Source organism: Gobius niger (genome assembly GCF_951799975.1).
Source record: "Gobius niger genome assembly, chromosome: 11".
Taxonomy (NCBI): Eukaryota; Metazoa; Chordata; class Actinopteri; order Gobiiformes; family Gobiidae; genus Gobius; species Gobius niger.
In genome coordinates this window covers 14,547,112-14,570,316 of record NC_136862.1, presented here as the reverse complement: position 1 = coordinate 14,570,316, position 23,205 = coordinate 14,547,112, and the positions used below count along the sequence as shown (strand labels likewise).

General features: G+C 42.0%; 2 protein-coding genes across 4 annotated transcripts in view; both read left to right on the top strand.

Annotated features, from left to right (window-relative positions):
- Positions 1–23,205, top strand: part of LOC306970234 (uncharacterized protein) — a 149,672-nt gene that overhangs the window by 83,259 nt on the left and 43,208 nt on the right. The window lies entirely within an intron of this gene.
- Positions 1–23,205, top strand: part of nlgn2b (neuroligin 2b) — a 67,410-nt gene that overhangs the window by 24,237 nt on the left and 19,968 nt on the right. For all 3 annotated transcript variants that reach the window (XM_079566135.1, XM_079566134.1, XM_079566136.1), the window contains exons 2-4: positions 4,394–5,127; positions 12,087–12,140; positions 20,341–20,490. In XM_079566135.1, coding sequence (XP_079422261.1) covers positions 4,611–5,127; positions 12,087–12,140; positions 20,341–20,490 — 721 coding nt within the window. In that variant the 5' untranslated portion in view covers positions 4,394–4,610. The remainder of the gene's footprint in view (positions 1–4,393; positions 5,128–12,086; positions 12,141–20,340; positions 20,491–23,205) is intronic.

Genomic DNA, 23,205 nt, shown 5'->3' with positions numbered 1-23,205 from the left:
TGTGAACAGAACCGGGCCCTTTGGCTAAAGCTAAATACGCACACTGACAAGCCTAATCTCCAACTTAAGAGTCCCTTATCTGTTAGCTTCTCACTTTAGAACTGAAATAGTACTCTCTTTTTTCATTTTCTGGGCCAATGTAAGGAGAAGTGTCCATTTTGTTTTATTTGTGTTTGGTAAAAAAAACATATTATTCATGATGCTACAAAGACATAGATGTTTCGTCAATTGCAGAAAATAAATGGCTGAACAAAGTGTCACCCACTATGTACCTTAGATTTTTATTGTTATCACTAAATCTAAACTGAATGTTACTAAACTGAATTAACTAAAAGTCAGACATCTTCTCATTTTGGCCGCAGGTTACTTCAAAAAGCCCTGATTGCGAAGTGCCTTGTCAGCCACAGATGTTGACTAGCTGTGTGAAGCAGCTTGTCATCTCAAGTAGTGCATGTAGTTGGAGCTCTCAATGTGGAACTAAAGCACTACCAAATCCCAGGACTGAGGCAGTCCTCCAAGTTTTCTGCCGACCATTTAGGCTTTTCTATTTCAGTGTAAGCCATAAAGGCCGAGAGACCATTACCTTCTCAGACAACCTCGACAAGACTATCCATTACACCAAATCCAATAGAAAAAGGCTTGCATCAGCTCCGGTGATTTGTATGTCAATCTGCCGTGTTTTATGTGTGTGAAGATGTGCGTCGGGTGCCATCGAGGCTCACGGTTGGTTGACGTGAACAGATGTTAGGGATGTAGGAGGACTACCGTTCGGAAATCAGAAGTGAGAGGTTGAGAACAGACCAATTTGTGTGCGCGGAAGACACGGGGCTCACATGCAACGTGCTGCCGCCTCATTTGATTTTATGCTCGCGCTCGTACGTCAACACTTGTTGGTGCAGAGAGGCATGAGGTACAAAGGCGAGCTGACAGGATACACCTATGAGATGCGCTGGGAGAACGAGCCGCCTCGATGTGATATGCACGTGGTGACCTTGAGCCTGTGTTGAGCGTACTCACATTTGATAACAGCACATGTAACAGAGCGGAAAATCATTGTAGTTGTAAAGATGTGCCTTTATAGCTTTGTTTATTGTGACAATAGATTTTGAATAGCCATTTGTAAAACTATATCTTCCACATTAAACATTTCATTTCATTCTTTTGCCATGTAAAACATACTCATGACTATCGAATATACAAGGGAACAACACAGAATCTCAGATGGAAATGTTAGGGTTTAAACCTGTCTTCAGACCGCTTTTCATATCACGATGATGCTTTAATCTTGTGCTGTACTTCACAAGATTTTTCTTTAACTTTTCAGCTTTTTTGCAGACTCACTTTATTTCTGACAAAGCCATTGCTTCCCTTCCAACTTTCACCGGTTTTCTGTAATATGCAGCGCCTTCATAAGATGGAGTCAGTCAGGATCCTTTAATGAAGTGTTTTTTTCCCGACAGCTTGCTCCGATTCGCCCTTACAGAGCACAATATCCATCTCACATCACGAAGTTGCAGTAGCGTGCCACGCCGTATTCTGTGGCAGTGCAGTATATGGATAGCACGCTGCCTTTTGAGGGCGCTGGGATGAGGTGGCATTCACCCAACAGTTAGCTCCACATAAAGCCTTTATCACACCTAAACGGCTCCGTCTCCCAAAGCCAGGGACAGATAAGCACTGGCCATTCATCTGTAATGATGTGGAAGCAGGAAGCGGCTGAACTCAGAGTGGAGAGGGAAGGCTAACTCTGACACAGGCCTTGAAAGGAAGTGTAGAGCCAAGGGATTCTGCTTGTTCAGCTCCTATAAAGCTATTGGAACATGCATATTATACTGGATAATTGTATATGGACCTGGGTTTTTCAGCCAAAAGGTGTGACTCTAAAAGGAGTGAGGGCATAGCATCTACATAGTGTATATTAAAAGGAACTTACAAGCTTTCCTTATTGTAATTTAATTTCTATTGTGTTAATTCCAAACTGCTGACCATTCATTTAAAGGGCGTGACTGGTTACACAACCCATTTCACCAGAATGTACGAGACATAAATCAAGATGTTGCAATAATTTGTTCCTACCTAGTTTTTCAGTTTTTTGCAGTGGTCAGTATGTGTGCTTGTGTGTGTGTTTTTTACTCTTTTCCCCAAATCCATTTATTTTACAGGATGAGGTGTAGCAAATAAAGATGTAGTAAAAATGTTGTCATAATAAGAGACATTTCAGGAGGAAGGCACAATACGCTTTGTCCTCACACAGCACAATGGAGTCCCTGTTTAATTGCCTTTTTGTCAGCTGCCGTCTGCCAGACATCCATTACATCATACATCAGGTCTGAATCCTCTGGCAATGACTGTTTAATTCAGGTGTAGTTGTAAGTGGAAACGGCATCCGCAGGAAAAAAAAAAAAAGAAGAAAAAAAAGAAGCTGTGTGATGCAATAGATTCTTCCTCTTCCCACTTTTGCTTTGACCGTTTCTGTTGACTTTATCGATTCGTGTAACACACTCCCACAGAAATCGTGAGAACACATTTGGTTGCTTCCTGTGTTCCTGGAGTAAATATGAGGCCATTAAAAGAGATATTTGAGACTATTTCAAACTTACTGGAAATGCCAGCAGCTATGGTTTGGCTCAAATATGATGTACAGCGTTCTGCATATAGTTCTTTCAATTTTCAGTCAATGGTCAGCTTTGCTATTAATAGATTTAATTCCAAGCTCATCATATTTTTTGTCTTATGAGACAAAAAATATGCACACATTGTAGATAATGTGTGCATATTTGTTTGTGCATATTGTTTAAGATGATCTAAGATTATCAATTGTGCTGAAAATGTATGGGATACTGTTCAGATTGAAGCTGGTACAATGTTACTTAAGTAGTATATATCATTTTCCAAGTTTAAAGCAGAACTAAGTAACTCATGCCCCTAGAGGCCATAAGCACCACTGCAGATGTCAAAGCATGTAGCATTTTTTTACTCATTAATTGTCTGTGGGAGTAAATACTACGCTGACAGAAAAGACAAAGGGAGAGAGGGATATTGTACATCCAGTTACACAATGGAGATTTTTATTTTTTTTCACTCAAACGTGGCTGTAAATACCATTAGATAAATATATATATATATATATATATATATATATATATATAAAGGCTAGATGTCTCGTACGTGCCGCTGGCCAATGGAGGTCGACGTCCACACATGGCGGCCATCTTGCCACAGGGAGCTCACTCACACGTAACATTGTGTTTTATGGTGCATGTACTTTTTAAATAACCATAACTTCTGCAATTTTCTACCGATTTTCAAACGGTTTGATTTATTATTAACGTCAGAGATGTAGTTATGACATTCATGCATATGAATAAAAAAGAAAATCTGCAATTTCAGCATTCAGAATTATAGCCACGTTCAGCAAGATAAGAGGATTTGTGTTCGTACCTTACTTCAGATACCACAGAGCTTGCCGGAAAGCTTCCCTGTGGCAAGATGGCCGCCTGTGATGCCGGAAGTGACTTCGCCTTAAGACATCTAATCTTTATTATATGATATCTTAGCTTTGCACGTTAGCCTTTTAGCTTCTTCTTCGTGATTCCATTAGTGTGTATTGGTGCTCCAACCCGGAGGCAGGAAAGTTGCAATTGTGTTTTTCTGGTCAGAATTGGGTTTTGAACCACTCGTGCAACTTTGAGTCATCTTTGGCTCTTCGTTGGGGGCTATCCTGAACATTGTAGCAACAGCTCCAAAAACTCCTCCTGAGGTTCTACGTACCCAGGAAATGCTTTCCTCGTCTCTCGATCCTCTCATGATCTGAGCAGTGTATTCTTTTTTCCTCTTTGTTGAAGCAGCTGTGCAGTGAAGGGGAGCAAGAGGAAGGGGGTGAGAGGGGCTTATGATAGCTTGCTCGGGGGATCAGGAAGTGGAATTACTGGATATTTTGTTTTAGTTGTTTTAGATCATCAGCATTTTCTAACCAACTTAAGTGTATGTGCATAGTACCACTACTTTAACAAAATAGTTGTGTTCAGTGGTGTCTGTTTGTTCAGCTTCCTAGATCCCTAACTCAATCTGACAGGAAATGGATATGTTCAATAAAGAATAGAAAAAAAAAAGACTTATCATCCAAATACTAAAAACAGAAACAAAAACTTAACAGGCATCCTATTATGTGTAACATTTGTCTACTGTCTGGACTGCTTTCTGATTACGTGTAAAAAATGTCCACCCACACAGCAATGCACAGTCTTCTCTGAAAATTGTTGGTTCTAGTGTGAGCAGATTTTAACTTCTGTTCTCCCGAGTCTCTTTAAACATGCTGACGGTGAATTTAAAAAGCACACCTCGCCTTGTCACACTGTCACACCTGTAACCTGTGTGTGTGTGTGTCTTCCAGGCCTAATTGGATCCTGACTGCAGCCGCGGGCCTATCAGGAGCTGAGGAGGAAGACGGATGAAACCACACATGCTCTCTGAGAATGCTACCTACCCCAGCGCCTCACCATGTCAGCATAGGGCAACGGCTCACCTGTCCCCTGCCACTCATCCTCTTTTTACCCTTGTTTACTCCCTTCTGATTGGATGCTCCCCTGTCTGTGCCCGTCTGAAGTGATATGACAAAAAGAGTCTCTATTTTGGACATGTTGTTTTTTCCTCTTAATGCTGCCGGCCACCAGGGCTATGGTGGTAAGCGATGCCACGCCTCTCAGCAAGTCACCAATCACTGTCTCCTTTGGCTTTTGGGACTGGCCCTCCATTTGACCCTGTCCTTGTGCCAGCGCGTCGACCCCAAATACCCCATCGTGTCCACGGGCTATGGCAAAATCCGGGGCATCAAGAAGGACCTCAACAATGAGATCTTGGGCCCGGTGGAACAGTTCTTGGGCGTCCCCTATGCGACTGCACCTATAGGAGAGCGGCGATTCCAGCCTCCCGAAGCACCCGGGTCGTGGCAGGAGATTAAGAATGCCACCCAGTTTGCCCCCGTGTGTCCCCAGAATGTGCACGGCGTCCTGCCCGAAATCATGCTGCCCGTGTGGTTCACAGACAATCTGGACGCCGCGGCCACCTACGTGCAGAACCAGAGCGAGGACTGCCTTTACCTCAACATTTATGTACCCACTGAAGACGGTGAGTGTCTCTGGGTTTAAATAGTTAATGCCAAACAACACTGCAGCTCAAAAACAAACTAAAATGGCTTTCAAAGCTTTTAGTGTTATTAGATCTCTAAGAGACCTGGTACTACAAATGTACACTCCAACCAGTGTAATGTATCTTGAAAAAATAGAGTGGATGTAGAAAGCAAAAAAATAACTACTACAGTAACATTGCCGATATTAGTGCATTACAAACCTAGATGCTGTGAAGATACATTTCAGATCTTTCATTTTCTTAGAATTGTCAACCATATCGAGTATAAACAGCAGCTAATTTGAAGGAGTGACAGCCAGGGGAGATGCAAATTCACTGTCTAACCCATTATTATGTCAACCAAATACAGAATAAGATTTTGGGACGTTGTGCAGAGTCACTGATGAGTCACAACTGCTATTCTTATTACAAGATGAACAATGTGTTTTTTTCCCCCCCTTTTTCGTCACTGCAACACTTTTTAATCCTGTTTTAGCCATTTTGTATGTGCAGGATACCAACCCACTTAGCATAATGCGTTCAAAGCCCGTATAAAGTTTACCATGTGTGGAGCTTTGTAATGAGTGAGCAGAGCAGCGATGTACAAAGGAGACAGCTGAGCAGCAGATTTCGGGCTGTTCCTTTAGTTGGTCCATCGAGGCGCTATGATGACAGTGCATGTCTCTTAACGACTGACTGGCATATGCTTACAGTTGGAGACATGTGCTCTGGAGCAGCCCCTAAACTCACGCATCGGAACTAATCGCTCCGCAGTTGCCGTTAATACGAACATGTTTGCTGGAAACATGCCTGTCCCGCTCGGATCAATCTGGTGTCACATATGTTATCAGATGTGGAGGGCAACTGTTGCACAAAAAGAGAGGCAGTGGGTTTGTGGTATTGTGATGTCTTGAGAGGCAAGCCAACAAAGCTATAGTCGATATAGCACCCAGGAAGTTGAGAATTTTCATTTGCACTAATCTCAAGTGTTAATTTTTGACATGCCCAAGCATCGTGGTTCTTATGGCAAGTACAGCTCCATAAATAGAATAATATAACCAGCAAGAACACTGGATACGCTATGATAAATTTAGCCTTGTATGATGTTTTGGCAGCGATTAATTTACAAGATGCTACACAAGTACACCAAAACGAACAGCCACCTTCCTCTCAGATCATTTTAGACCAAACCTGAGCCCATTTGGAGCTGTTTTGGCGCAGTAATGATCTTGAGAAGGCAGATGGTCAGGTAAGAGAATCACGGCATCAAAGTCAAGCAAGGCATATGCTAGTGGTGGTGATAGTAGGCAAGAGTAATGATACAATTTTGAAAGGTTTAATGAATGGGCCCCTTTGAGACTTGCTTCCTCAGCCAACACACCATAAATTAGACCCGAGTCTAGACTTAATGCAGAGATTGATGACTTGAGTATTATTCTAAAGCAAATTATTTTGAAGAAACAGTTAGATTTTTTATGTTTGTTTGAGGATTGTTTGGCCCGTTGGCATAAGAGATCGGATAGTACAGGGTGAAGACGGGGAGAGACATTCAGCGAACTGTTGTCAGAGCCAGGACTCAAACCTAGGACGCTGAGAATAGAGCAGTGTTCCGCCATATGTGCAGATGTCTTAACCACTAGACTTTCAGCTGCACACAGTAAGTTTAGTAAGCAATGTTATTTTTCAGCTTTTCTACCCTCTTCAGAGTAAAGTACCATACATGCAGGTCTATGCATTACATGGATGCACTACCTCCACAGATCGAATGGTGTAGTGTGCTGTGCTACTCTCAGGGGACTACATGTGCAAATGAGTGAGACTGATTTCACATGTAGCCTGTCTTCTTGTCAGTATCTGTCACTTATTGTCAGGGGTCACCGCTTACACAGCGCTGATGCGCTCCCTTGGGATGTGTTTTTGCCTTGTGTGTGAGAGTGAACCGGGGTAGACTGTAGGAGAGCGCAGTGCCCATGCTATCGAACAGCACAGTTTTCATATGTAAGTTGTCACTGCGCCTTGGCTTGTTTACGTGATGTCACAAGTGTGCAAATGTCAAACGTGCACGTTTCAGCTCTCGTGTCGGAGATGCTGTGTGGAGGAGTCCCGCAGGGCACTATCACGGGCCCTCTTATTCTGAGGATAACTTTCTTGGTCCAGATCCATGTCATCTTCCTCTAAAACTAAACTTTTATTTCACTTAGAGACTTCCAACAGCGTGGTGATGAGGGATGCAAGTGCTGGCATTTGCAGTGTGGGAGTCGTGTTCCAACTCAGTTAATGTTGATAGGTGTGCCAAGATAAGACACAGTTAAATGTAGCAGCCAGAATCACACTCTGAGTCTTAAGGGAGTTGATTTTAACACATTTAAGCCCCTGCACCTCTATTTAGTGTATTATCTTTTGTATTTTTACTACAGGCTCACTTCTGTTCTATTTCAGGCTGCTAAGTCCTCTCACTGAACATGTTCTTTGCTGTATTCTTTGGAGCCACAGGAAAATCGCCGCTCTCTTTTCTCTCTGCATCTGTTCAGCCCTCCTCAGAGGATCCCTTCCTGCCTCCTCTCCTCTCTGCTCCATCTTTATGCAGATGGGTGGTAGCAGGGTCAGTGTTGTGAATGCAAATGAGCCCAATGCCCTTCTTCACCAGGCCACAATCTAGCTGGCTCCTTCCTGATGCCAAATGAAATACAAATGGCTTCTTGGTGTAATGTAAATAATACAAATGTCCCCTAGAGTGAGGAGTGAGTTTTACACCCTACTCTTTATCTCTCATGTGCCTCTTCTGCTCTTGCTCCATCCTAACTCTCCTCTGAGGCAGGCTGCAGGGCAAGAACACTGTCCTGGTGCATTCCTCTTTCCTCAAGACACTTTTCAGGGCCCGAGATCCTTCATTTTTATTGCAGCTAGAGCAGCCATTTACCGTGCTCTTTATTAAAAACCATATTTCAGAACGCGGGACAGAAGAGGCAGGGATAAGGCTGGAGGCGAGGCACGTTGTGCAGGAGATAGCGGTGCATGCGCGGCTGTGTAGAGGGGGCTGGACTAGGGCTGTGTCTGACACCTTGTCAAGCAGACAGGCCACCGCAGACATGACAGACTGCAGCTTCATCGGCACTCTGCACTGAGGGGATGCACAGGGACGCAGGGCAGCTTGTGCTCTGACCACTGGCTCAGCGAAGCGGACAGAGAGGCGGTGCAGGGAGACAGGAGCGGCACTAGGTCACTCTGGACTGGGACAGGCCCTGCTGAATAACCCCACAAAGGCCAGATGTCTCCACTAATCACCAGCCCATTATGTCAAGTGACCAGCTACCAGCAGGCGTGTGCACTTATTTACACTTGTAAAGATCAAATAGAGACTGAGGAGTGTCTAGGTTTACTGTGAACCGCGCAGTATGTCACACTGACTATTTAATACATTTCCAAATAAAGTCTTGTCTAAAGTTATATGGATATTCCGAGTAAATTTAGTCTAATTCTGAGCAATTATAGATTATAGCTGGTACACCAGAGCTACTGTGTATACACAACTGTATAATATCATACTTCTAACATTAGCATTATTACTGAGAATTAAAACACTAATTTAACACGTTTGGTAAAGTGATAACATTTTAGCTAAACTAATTACCACCCACCTTTAGGTGTTACATATAGTGAACAATCACTGTAAATTTAACGTACTAAAATAGTACATTGGCTTATGCCTTTTAACGTTTGATGAATGACTCATAATCCATTTTGTTGCTTCTTGTTCTTCAACAATAAAACCCAGTAAAAGTCTTGATCCAAATGTTAATTTAATCACATGTAGTTGTTGTCGGTGAGAATAGGAAAGAAACAGTTCAGGTAGCAGATTATATTCATAACAAATTGCGAGGTAACACTATGTTGAAGCGAATATCCCGGACGTCATATAACGGCAGGCATTTGATATGTGTATTCTGCTGCTACAAAATGAAAATTGAGAAGCAGTAAACTTTAGAAGGCATATTTTTTAGAAAGAGACATAGACCGTTTCACTTTGAAAGAGCAGAAGAAATCAGAGCAGTGTGCATTAGGCAATGAGGTGTGGTTTCAGAGTGATGCTAAGTAGTGGGGAATTGCTGACCGGGCTGTGGCTGACTAATGTGCCCCTCTGTCCATTACCGGTCTGTCTACCTGTCTGCCCTGAATTAACCACCATCTTGCCATATGGCAGGAAGAGCTCTCCCGAACGAGGCGTCTGCATACTGCCACTGAGAGGATGCTGCAAATCTATTCTGCATCGACCCTCGTCCATTTAGAAGGAAGATAAACATTTTATATATCGGGAAACCATATTCATATTCGTCCATACAGCGGCACGAGTGAAATGCATCGCTGTAATTGGAGGAGGAGGGAATGTGCAATAGTAGAATTTAGAATAGCACAATTGTTAAGTAGATGTAAAGTTATGTCAATTTGAATTGGGAAGTTATCTATGGGAATTTGAAGTCATCCACGTATCAAAAACTATCAAGTCTTTACCAACCAGGTCTAATTAACTAAGAGTTAGCCCCAGAACTAAACAAATTCAAATCTAAATTAGTAGGGAAAAAACAGGTCTTACCCAAATCTAAAAGCTGGAGAGTTTACAGCCTATAGTGTAAAACCCTAGACACACTGGCCACGTTTTCTGTGTGTTTGTGAGTCTGCTCTGCATAAATGCTTTGCCTTTGTGACACGTTTTGACATAGATTTCATTGAAGGTGAATTGGAGCGACCACACTGAGCTAACGTGCGCTAGGGGCAACGCACGAGACGCATTCCTCAAAACAGAACCAAAATAAGCATTGTGCGATATGTGTTTGGCCCCTAACACCTCATTTGAAAGCTAAGACCTACAAAACTCATCTAAGCTTTTTCCTGTTTTTGTAACCACGTTTTTGTCGCTTTTGCTGTGTTTTTTAATCACGTTTTCATCGGTTTTTTTGTAATTGTAAGGTAACTGTGATCAAGACACAAAAATGTGACCAAAACATGTCAAAAAAGCAACAAAGACACAATGAAAACAGAGCCAAAAAGGACAAAAACATGACAATCATAACTTTGGATGAAAAAGTGACAAAAATGTGATCAAATAAACACAACAAAAAATACTTGTATGCTTAGATGAGTTTTGTGGGCGTTGCACTGGCCTATTTGCTGTTAACTCTCCGGCCAAGATGCTTTTAGATTTGGGTAAAGCCGAACTGAAGTAAATGTGTTCAGTTAAGGCGGGGGTTAAGAGGTTTCAAATCAATGAATTTACAAACTAGCCCTTAAAGGAATAGGCCACCGTTTTTCCATACTGAGATATGTTCTTACCTGAGCAGTAAAATGAAGATGGACGTCAAAGTCGTTCTAAGGTGTTATTACGCCTTACAATATAGTTCCCCTTTTTATCTGCTTAAAAAATGGACTTGTAGCTACTCACGTCACTGTATTTAAATAGGGAAATCGTGGAAGTGCTTGGTCGCTTCTAACTTCACCCCCGTTTGGTCCCATAGAGGAGAGGCTAAATGCTAACAATATTGTTGTTTGTGCACAGTCACACACAAAGACCAGACAGGTACACATCAACTTGTCTACGCTCAGGTAAGAACATATCTCAGTATGGAAAAACGGCAGCCTGTTCCTTTAACAAGATTCCTTATAAAACACTGATCTACCCCAGAATCCCTTCACGTGTACTGCTGAGGCTGCACCCTGAGATGACCCGTGTGCACTAGTTTGAAAACGGTTGCACTATTGTTTTGTTGGTTGAAACCAGACTCTTAAAACCTGAAAGTATTTTATGCATATTGAATTTGCAGACATTGCTACAACAATACATTTTGTAGCACATCCCCATAGTTCCCTAATGTTTTATGCCCCCTTTGTCAATAGACACAGTCGGCATTGCTTCGGTGAGGCTTCCCACTGAATGTGAGAAACAGGCCTGTCAGCAGTGCAACTTGCAGTGTGATAAACCCCTTGGCAACCCAATGCAGTCTTCTCTCCTATTTTAAAGGCACTCTCCGCAATGCCTTCTCCACCGCAGCGCCGCACACACACACACACACACACACACATACACACACACACAGATGCTGGGTGGCTACGAGGAGGACAGCAACAGATGATAAGGGCACCCGTTAGCATGCTTAGAGTGTACATGTAACGCTAGATCCTCGCAGGGGGGGGCCTCGGCTAAGACAAAACGTGCGCCAGTTTTAATGACTTCCGTGACACTGAGAAAGATACAAAACGCGGCGGTAATTGCGGCGCTGATGGAGAGCTTTGCTGACAGAAACGGAAGAAAAGAAAAAAAAAAAAAACAAATTAATGGGATTCTTATCAGTTGAGACGTACAGAGGTTGGCGCACCGGGGCGTTGCTTGGTCAACGTGATAGATGCGTTTTATTGGCTCGGGCCTATGGAGCGTTTAACAGGCGTTACCGTTAAAAGCTTAATGTGGGGGCTACTCTTTGACCTTGGCGAAGCAAATTCAATCTTGACCCTTCTCACGGCGCAAGCGGACCCTATTCCTGGACCGTTCCTTATACACCTCACCTTGTTGTATAATGTTACCTTCAATTTGTAAGGCTCTCCGCAGTGGCGTTTGCTCTCGGGCCGCACCAGTGGCCCGAATTGATAAAGGAAAGCGGTATCTTGCAATTGCTATTCGCCTTTCCTGACCAAACGGAGTGATGGCTTGATTCTGCCCATTGATTTTTTCTTTACAAAGCAGCGATGTGTCAGGACTGATTGGGAGAAGGGGTTGAGGAGAAGTGGCCTCTCGGGTCATTTACAAGGCGCTCCGTGACTAGATGTTAAACACTCGAAACAGATGAGCTTGAGGTGATCTTTTTTGGAGGAGACGCTGTAAGCATTTCGCCTCGCGGTTTTGATGCGGTTTGCGAAAAACAACTGACCCAATGTTTTTTTCTTTTGTCTTTTGTTTGTCTGGATGCTAGGTCCACTCACAAAGAAGCAAGATGAGTCGACGATGAACAGGCCACGGGATGAAGGTAATGCTTTACAATGTCATAAACCACATCTTCTGCCACGCACGCCCCGGCTCCTATTTTAACTGCATGAATTTTCTCCCTGACAGCCGAACATAAACTAGAATCCATACACAATGCCTATTTACGTCCTAGTGCTGATTAATCGCTTTTACATTAGATTTTGAGTCGCATGGCGCAAATCACTCACAGAACCTATGTGTTTTATCTGCCAGGTTCATAAAAACACATCTGATCATTTTCATTGCGCTTAATGATGTGGAACGTTTGGTTTCGCATATTTTCTTTTGTAAGGCGCATTGAGTTGCCTTGTGTACGAAATGCGCGGTATAAATAAAGTTGCCTTGCCTTGCCTTGCCTTGCCTTGGTTACATCAGGTGAATAAAAAAAAATGCTGACTGAAATAAAATGTAGAATAAAATGTGCTTTCCACTTTTCCTAAAGCTCTGAACGACCTGGAAAGGGTTTACAAATGCAGAATAATGACTCACATTTTGTGTGTATGTATCTTTTTTTTTAACGTTTGGGCGAATGAGGTTTCAAGCGTACACTCTAATGCTTCGGTAGATGTCTTTCGCCTGGCGTTCCTGAACAACTTCCTGGTTGTGATATAGAGAGTAAGACCGTCTGTCACTGCTTCAATTGAATGTAATTTCCCAAGAGGACTAACAGGTGCAAAGACTGAACCAGGGACATGTGGCCTGTTCATTTTGCATGCAGACAAGTGTAGATTACCAATTGTAGTGAGGTAAGTGTAAAACAAAAATGAAAATGGCATGCTTTTAGAGATGCCACTTTTGGGGGGATCAATTTGACACACACATTTTTTTTTCCCTCTCTTTTTTGAATGTTTCAGTGTAATAGATTCTGATGCTGGATTTGCTGTGTTGCGAAAAATCCCACCCGTGTGCTGAAATTAGCGGGACTGGAGCACGCTTCGTTTTTTGTCTGGAGTCTCGAGAAAATCACACCTTTATGCAGCAGCGCTAGACTGACTTTTTCCTCTACAGCGCACCCTGTGGAAGTCATTCTGTCGAGCTAGGCTAATAAGAGTCTGCCTTTATGATTATTCGATCGCACAACTGGAAAATGGCACCACTTATGTCACAGGATGTTTAATTCACAGGCGTGTTCTGTGTAACTATTTCTGCAACAAAACACTACAAACACGCACAAATCTTTGTCTACTCACTGCAGGCTGATGAATGCTCTGCTCTCTCCGCAGACACAACTCAAATCCATGCAGACACTGTGGGCATCTGTCGGACTAGCCACACTTACTGTAAATTACATGGCCTCGTGTGCACACAGCATTAGCGTTTGTGCATTTGTGTGTCTACTGAAGCACACAGTGGAAGTGCATGTGCCTCTCTAATGTGTGCCAACGTTGCCCCCCCCCCCCCCCCCCCCCCCTTTTCCTCAGTTTTGGGCCGTGTGTGCTATTTGGGTATTGAATTCTCTTTGCCTTGCATCTCTAATTGCCATGGTTTAAAAAGAGACAGATGTAGCTAATCCAATTGTGCGGTTTCTTAACGGTGGAAACACAAGGAAGGATTCACTCAGGATTGTCGGCGAGAGGTGCAGAATGATAGAGCAGAGATGAAAGCTGGGGAAGAGAGAGCACAGGGGAGGGCACTGGTGGGAGAAAAGGGAAAATAGTCATAATGAAGACAAGTGCATGATGAAATGACATTTATAGAGCTTTGAAAGTGAGAGATTTGGAGAATGACAGAGCGAGAGGGCGGAGGAGTGGAGGACTGCTGGAGTTTGACATTTATGCTGACACCTGATGGATCTCGACAGGATCAGGAGGGCGCCGTTTAGGGCCTGGTTTTCTCACTTAACAGACTGTCTGCTAAGCCCCACCCATCCATTCACCCACCAGATATTCGCCCATCTAAATATATGACGTTTGCTTATTACAATTTGTGGTCTCTGTTTCCTGACTTGCCACAAATCAGTGTCCAGTCTGGTCACATATCACCAGACTGGAAAATAAAACAGTGGCACAAGGTAAATGCTTAGCCCACGCAAAAAATGGCAAAGCGCACTAAAATACACCCATCATGAAAACAAAAACAAATTAAAATCTGGTCCAAACAACGTGCAGAATTTAAATGAAACCCAAATCTGCTCATCTGAGTGCACAAGTGGTGGTGTGGCTTTTTTTTTTTTAGAAATGATCAAACACTGTAGACAAACAGTCAAGCATTATGATTCTGAACCAAAAGAATATATAAAATATTATATTGTATTGTATATACAGTTGTGTTCAAAGGTTTAGGAATTTCATCATAGACCATCATTGGCCTTGTTGACAACAAAAAAGTGCACCATACCTACTGTGAAATATGGAGGTGGTTTGCTGATGCCACTGGCTCCAGCAGAATAAAGTGAAGGTCCCGTTAGTGGCCATCTCAGTCTCCTGACCTCAATATCATTGAACTACTGTGGGGAGAGCTCAAACGTGCACACTGTTCATGCAAGACAGCCCAGGAAGTTATAGGAAGTGGAGGCGTTTTGCCAAGAAGAATGGGCCGCTATACCATCAGAAATAATAAATAAACTCTTCCACAACTACCACAAAAGACTCCAAACTGTCATTGATGTTAAAGGGGGCAATACACAGCATTAAATAAATGACATGTAAACTTTTGATCAGGGTCATTTTGGCACTTTCTTTTTTCATTATGATTGGCTTCACATAACCACTAACTATGAGTGAAAAAAAAAAGGTTTTGTACTAGCTTTAATGTTCTTTGAAAAATAGTCAAAAAATCAAAAAGGGTATGTAAACTTTTGAGCACAACTGTATCTCGGACCAATGTACATATAAAGGTATATACACCAAATTTCATTTCAAGCGTTTTTATTGGGGTAATTAGATTAAAAAACAAACGTTGTTGCTGTGGGCGGGCTTTCCTCTCCTTTAACCTTAATGGTAACATTTGCTAAGAACAAAACCGGGTCGTTGTCATGGAGATGGTAGCATCCACACCTGCTTAAACTACTTGTCTTGCGTGAGGTTCAAGTATGTTTAGCAAGTATGTTTAGCCCCCTGTTTGTAGCCTGGCATCCAGAGTAGTATATTTTATACACGGGGAATCTATCGCTGGTACATCGGTTAGTCTGGATGTTTCCAGGCAATCCTTCATGGCCACTAAAAGTTACCATTTGAAGGCCAGACAGTCTAAATTACCTGTATATGGATTGGACGCAGGTGCTAAAGCACATTTGGACAAAAGACTCATCTTATTGTCGAGTTATTTTGCAGTTGGCTCCAGGAAGAATGTAAAAAGTGCATCTCATTGAGTGTGGGTTTGTGTACGGGGACGTTCGGCTGACTCAGGCTAAAACTTTTACACCCAAATCAATCTCAATTTCCATAAGAGAATGAATGAGAGATGAGCAGAGGAATGGGAGAGTATAGGACGGTCTGGGTGGTAGGATATTGCATTAAGGCGGAGAATACTGAGCAGAAAGGATCAAATTAGGTTGACAGAGGGGAGTAAATAATGTGCTAGTGTTGTAGAGGGAGATATAGAAGGCGCCTTCTCTGCTGCATATAGAGCTGGGATTAAGGCCTGCATCGCCTCAGCACTCAGAGCCTCATCACAAGTGTGCTGTGGAAGAGGTGACAGATTACATGTCAAAGAGATCTGAAGACTGTTAGCAGCAGCATTTATTTAAGGTTAAAGTATAATTTGTTCCCTGTGGGGAAATTTGTCCTCCACATTTGACCCATCCTTCAATGCCACTTGGGCCAGCCTATCAGAGCATCGGGCAAATGCAGTGCGGCGCCCGGGCACCAGCTCCTGAGGTAGTTTTGGTCAGGAAAACCTAGCAAGTCTAGTGCATACTTCTGATTCGGGAAAACCCTTTGATATGGAAATAGTTAAATGCAGAGGTTAAATTTCCCTACAGGGACGATGAAACAAAATATTTATTAATTTGTTTGATATTGCACTTTTCTGAACACAAAAAAAGACGCTTTACATATTTGTTCTCTCCTTACTTGGTGTTGGTGAGCTACAATTGTTGCCACAGCTGCACGTGAATAAGTCATTGTCATGGGTGAAGACTATAAAACTTTGATATAATATAATTTGATATATTACTATGTTTTATGTATAACTATCCTGGTGGGACTGATTAAACTATACATTGAACTGATTTGTGCTCTCGATAAATTTATTCGATTTTTTTATGTTGTAGAATGCTACCTAAAAACTTAATTTTATAGAGATTTCGGGAACTACACAATGTTTTGAGAACAGAAAATCTCCAAATGTTCAACCTGATCATAATTGTAAGTGATTGGATTTACAAATCTGCCATATTTATCTGATAATATGAAAGACCTTTTATCTGACCAGCATCATTTTGAATACTTTCACCACTTTTGGACACCTTTATGAAACAGTAATTGGACCTTAGTGCATATGTGCTCAGAGAGAAGATTTTAAACTTTGTGACCGTTTCATGTGAATATGTCCTGCCATTCAGAATGTTGACGGTTACCATAGTTACCACAATAGAATTCTTAGCTGTGCCAACTCAATTATGAATTATAGACTTTTGAGAATGTTGTGTGTGATATTTTCTAAATTATGATTAGAATATGTTTAGAACTGAATCATTTAAAAAGCCTTCACTGTGGATGTACCTCCAATAAAAGCCTTTAGAAGTCTAAATGTAATGCTAAGATGAACCATTGCGGTACACCTTTCATTAAACCTTTGTAGGTATGCATGAGGTTTTTATCTTTCTGTTGAATTAAATAATGGATTTTTCCCATTTAAACATAGTCACCTTTATTGAACTGAGCAAATAGTTCAGGGATGTTTTAGCTTTCACAGATATTAAAATGATATATAATTGGCACAGTGTAGAAGAGATAGTGAGCCAAAGTCTCTTTGATACTGTGTTTGTAGTCATTGTGACTGCTTAGTGTATTATAGTAAGACTATGATTCATGCGTTTATCTTTACACCACAAGTAAAGGGCTCAGTGCTCCTAAAGAAAGAGCTTGTCCCATCACTTCATTTATTGAGAGTGTCAACATCGTTTTCCAAGCAATGGGCCTGTGTTGTGTTTTTTGCCCATTAGGAGGCTGCAACGTAAAGGTTCTGGAGGGCCAAAGCTCGAGGCTCTGTGTTAAAACCATGACAGAGGGGTCTAGTTCAGTAACCTCCATGCATTTTGAACATAATGATTTTTTAAGTGTATGAGCAACTCTATTTCCATGCGAAAATCTCTATTATAAAAATGTCAGTGAATACAATTGCCAGAAGACACAAGTCCTTTCTCTTTACCACCTGAAAAGAAAAATCTGGTACAGCCCCTTTAAGCACAGAACACACATCTCCAAGGGAAATACTATAAAGTCTGTCATAATCTTAATTGTCTCTCATTGCTGTGATCAACTCGCCAATGTCCATTGAATGGATCATGGTCTGATCAAAATAAATGTTAGATGGTGAATGAATGATTAATTACTAGAGTCGTATACAAAATACACAGTGTCATACGTTTTTGTGCAAAAGGAAAAACACTCAAAATGTCCTCCACCATTTTCTGAATTTTCAGTGAGTCAAAGCGATGAACCATATAGACTCTGCCTTCCTACACTGAGCCATGCCCCTGAAGATGTGCTCTTCATACATACTGTTAAATAACTTTAGTCCTTTAAATGTCATTGCCAGAGAAGAGTGCCTTTGTGAACAAACTCCTGCCTCTGTCCCTGTGGATTCATTTAGTGCCATGAGTGCCGTGTGAGTGCAGTTCACAGCGACCCTCTGATATGTCACCCCTCTATACTGTCGTGGTAATGCCGGGATAATTGAACTTGTTTACATATCCTTGGGGAAATCAGCAGCGGCTCTCAATCCACCGGAGGAGGCGGGCACGTCAGATGTACGACACAAAACCGTTATTTTTACACGCGGCATCTATGTCATACGTGCCTGACATAAACGGGCAGCGGCGTGTGTGTGCAGGCATATGCGCCGCTCCTCTCGTCCTGTCTTCCGCTGGTGACGGAGTGACGCACCCTGCTGCATGTGTAACCTGAGATTCAGGTGGTGATGCAGGCGCCTTGTGCAAATACGTGAGTAGAATTTGTTACCAGGGCAACAGGCGTTCAGTGAGTCGGTGCGACGGAATGGCTGGTGCAGTTCTATTAGGCAGTTTCCATAGCGACTCGACATCGCAGCTGCCTATGCAAGAGTATGTGTGTGCGTGTGTGTGTGTGTGTGTGTGTGTGTGTGCCGCATGAGTGTGGCGTGTGACTCCGGTGTGAGATGAGTGTTCATTAGCGTACCTTGCTATGTATGACTTGCTTTGTAACGTTTTTGTATGTTTTTCATCTTTTTTGTTTGAACCTCCCCTCCATGTCTCTAGCCTTGCCGGTTGTCTCACGCTGGCCTATTTTCATCTGCTACCTTTTATCTCTCTCTCCCCCTATCTCTGTCTCCTCCATCTCGGAGTGCTGAAGCTCATCAGGGTAAACAGATGCTGTGGCTGTTATTTATGTTTCCACTTGGTCTGGCTTTCATACAAATTATCCACAGGCCGTGCACAGTGCCGACGATCAGCCTAACTGGGCCGCACACTGGCAGCTCCATCCGTGCACAGACAGGACGAGCCCAGCACAGACGCTGCGTGGGGGAACGAGGGAGGGGGGGCTGGCGGAGGCAGAGCCATAGCAACACAGAGATGGCCAGGACGCCAGCAACACACAGGGCACAGGGACCAGCTTCACTGCTTGAGTTAGATACATTGAAGATCCGCTCTGCACATGATGAGGAAGAGGGGGAAACGTGCATGTGTGGGAGGAAACCACTAATTAGAAACAGCGGCAATAGCTATATCTATAACGGAAAATTGTAGCGCCCTTTTTAGCACCGGGGATCAATACCTGTCTCCGAAAAGCAGCCACCTTTCTCACTTAATTATTCCTTCAGCGTTGTCACGACATTGATCATTACTTACATAGACTATCCATTATGATCAAACCAATGCTTTATTTATGTGTTACATGCAAATACGGAGTGGTTTCCTAAAAATGTGAAATGCACTTTGTCATTTGAAAGTAATATTCTGTCTAAGTTATGCAGTTTGATACACTAAAACCAGTAAACTAAAACATGATGCCATTGTTCTCAAAACGACCTACTCTAAAGCGTCTACCCTCTAATCATATCATTTGCACATACAGAGCAATTCCGGATGACAGACATTTGATAGCAACCAACAATCACAGCTTTTGCCAATTACAGCAGGGGTTTTGCAGTTCATGCAAACTCAGCAAAGGCATTGAAAAGCAAACATTACAACATTATTGCGCATTCTTACATTTCAGTGCTGTGGACAGTGATGTCTCTAACAGCATCTTCTGTAAGCATCTGCCGTGTGCTGTATTAGTTTCATCATATGTATTTTCTCTTTCTGCTCAGCGGGAGATTCTGATTGCAATGCCAAGCTATTTTGTAAATATGTATTTGATATTGCTCTGTATAGGGGTAACTATTGCCTTGTGGGACCAAGGGTTTGAGAAAAACACAATTTCAATTCTTTGTAAGTTACATGCCGTAGAGTTTACAATAAAGCGAAGCAAATTTCATTTGAAAATGATTTTTATCCAAATAAGACTTTCTTGTTTTCTTACACAGTTTTGGTACAACGGGATTTCCTAAATATTCGGCATCCCAGCGCTTATCGTTATGTTACATCTTCGCTTTGTTTCTGAATCACAGCATATCCCAACACAGATTAAAAGAAACTGTGTTACAAGTACAACAAATACAACATGGATGACAACATGCAATCATTTTAACCATACACTTAACCTAACCTGTTTGAAGGTGCTTAAAGTTTTAGAGTTGATATTAATGTATATTTCACCTTTCAGTGACCCTGCTTGGGTTTGAGCCTTTGCTTTCCATCCCGCTGGCCTGTAGGAAACCTAAAAATAATATTTTTTTTCTTGGTTACATTCCATTCACAAGGTTGCATAGTGCCCCTTTAAGTATTACACTCATATTTACTATCATAATTAGCACAAAGATTTCAATAATCATCATGGAACGCACCAAAGTATCCATGGCAACCTGGTGTTTCATGGCCCTCTCTCTGCACTTTGTGTCATCATGAGTTCTCATTTGGAAATGTCTTAATTGTGTTTCTTGCTTTTGTGCCACAGATATCCGCGACCGCCGCAAGAAGCCAGTGATGCTGTTCATCCACGGCGGCTCATACATGGAGGGCTCAGGGAACATGTTTGATGGCAGTATACTGGCCGCCTATGGAAATGTCATTGTTGTCACCATGAACTACCGCCTCGGCGTGCTCGGTAAGTCATGCCAGCACTGCAGACACTTTTAGGGAGTAGTAAATATGGCCTCTATCCGATAGCATTTCACCTGAACATAAAAATGAAATAATACAAGTTTGAGTTTCTGGTTACAGTATTTCGATACTGAAAGTACTGAAACTGCGGTGAAACCTTTCAATGACAATAGCGATCAAACTTATCCTGATTCTGAAACAGTGGTTTGCATTGTAATAATATAATAGATCAATCCATGTCTATGTTGTTGTACAAGGTTCTTGCCATCTGAACTTAGTCACTTGAGCTTTGAATCAATCTCGTCCTCTCTCTCGTTCCACTTTGTTGTGTGGAATAACCAAGTTGTACACAAAAACAATCATACTTGTCTATTCTGGATCTTCATGTATTTTTGAGTTATGGCAACCAATGGTGAGTGTTGGCTTTCACGGCTGATGCAACAGATCAGAGGATGTGAGTGCTTCCCTATTCCCTTTAGGCATTAAATATAGCTGCACATGACATACATGGATGCACAATTCACCATAAACGCATCGTGATAGAAAATGATACACACGGATTACTTCAAGTAAAACTTTAATGTCACGTTATAGCATGTTATTTGAATGTACAAAAGCTCTGTCGGAAATACATTTGTTGTGAATCATTAATGTCAAAATATTTTGTCAGAGCTCATACAGTATCTTGCTGTCTATGTATATTTTAACATTAGATTGTTAACTATATCCCCTTATGAACAAAAGTAAGATTGAATAAATAATTGTCTGAGTGGTTTGCGTGATATGTCACATTGAAGTGGACCAGCTCATCGGCTGAGATCAGCTTATTTTTGATTCAAAATCATCAAGATGAAGTACAGAGTGATTGATAAGTTAATAAAATAAACCCATACATCTAAATCCAGCCCTATCCATCGTTCAGATCTTGTCAAATCATTATAGTCAATATTTTTTGCGCACAAAATGCCTTACTTTCCTCATGAAACCATTAAAAATAAAAATAAAACTTCAGATGTGTGTCAGTAATCTACTGGAAAAGTCCCGAATTGATATCACTCAAGTGTCTCTCCTAATTGACTCTGTGCATAACTTCAAATCATAACAACGCCGCCCAAGAAGTGACTTCCTGTTTCGATCCAGCACACCAAAATAAAAGCACCATCTTATTCATTAGTTCAGCAGTTCATTAGTTCATCTTTCTTTCTGCCAGCTATTAACTGACAAACTGTGTGTATTTAATTATATTCTTGTAAAGTTGCAAGTACCTGCTGAATTAATCAATGAGACGAGCTGTGTGCTTTTATTTTGGCGTGCTGGATCGAAAGAGGAAGTCACTTCTTGGGCGGCGTTGTTATGATTTGAAGTTATGCACAGAATCAATTCCAGTCCCCCTCGACTCCAACCAGTTGTCACGGTAATAATCAGAAGCTAAACTAGATAGACTGTGTTCAAATGGGCACAAGCATCTTACTGTCTAAAAGTGTTTTCTGTACAGTCCATGCGTTTGGCACTGTACTTGGGTGTTTGCTGTTGCCCCTGACAGCAGAACTGCATTGTGATGTTGCCTCAGTGTTTTTTCGGATTAGGGGGTTTTGTATTGGTCCATTCCGTGCCAGATTTGCAATGTGTGACCTTCCAGTATGCGTGTATAGTATGTGTGTGTACCCTTGTGTGCTCCCGGAAATCAGCGGAGTCAAGTATTTACACTGACTGTCAACTTTCGGAGGTGTTTGCGTACGCACTATCTCCGTCAGTCATTGCGGTTGCCAGGTTGGGTAATCAAATCTTGTTTATTGCATCGGGCCTGTTTCAACATATCACAATAACTATAAACAGCGAAACGAGAGTCAGGCAGGATGTCATCCAAGTGCTGTGGCGAAGGGTAACCTGATCCAGAGCTGTACTGACAATGCCAGGACACAGTGAGGTAGCAATGCAGAATAATGTAATCATTCTGAGGTAATATTAGTACTTTGTTTTATATTCTTTTCACAATATCACATTTTTTTATTTTTTTATTTAGGCAAAATATTTGACTGTGGTGGTCATTATTTTGTGAACGCTGGTGTGTTTTACATGCTCTATTCATGCTCTTAACAAACCAGGAACATGGATCCATCTGCCAATCGGCTAAACGAACTGGAAAGGTATCAGTTTGGCAGACTTGTGCACATCTGGCTCTGTTTTGTAGATGGGAAAATGAGTGAAAAACAAATATTTCCCAAGTTTGTTGGGCTTTCTTCATTAGGTGCAATTGAATCACATTTGACCTCATCAGTCTTTTTATGTTGCTCCGGTATTTTGATTTTGTTTGTTTTTCTGTGCAACTTTTTTTTATTCTCTGTGCCTTCACAAATCACACCCCAGTCCCGATTTCTAATCTGGTTTGGTAAACTGTCTGTTAGTGTTGCGCACAAATCCAACAGCTTTGAGTGAAATCTTCCTTTACGCCTGACTGATCTGTATCCATATTGTTACTGGGACTCACTACGGAGACTGCTCTGTCATGCATTATACAGTAACTATTAGAGCTTTTGCATAGAGGCTGAAAAGCACATATATAAATAGATGGAGGAGGAGAGTGATCCCACTGAGTGATTATAGAAGATGACGCAGTGTCCTCGATTTCTTGAAAAGTCTTGATGGAATTTGGTCAGTGGGCAAAAGCTGTGCACTTTCTCCTGTTCAAATACTCTCCAAATGGTGACTGTATTAGGGG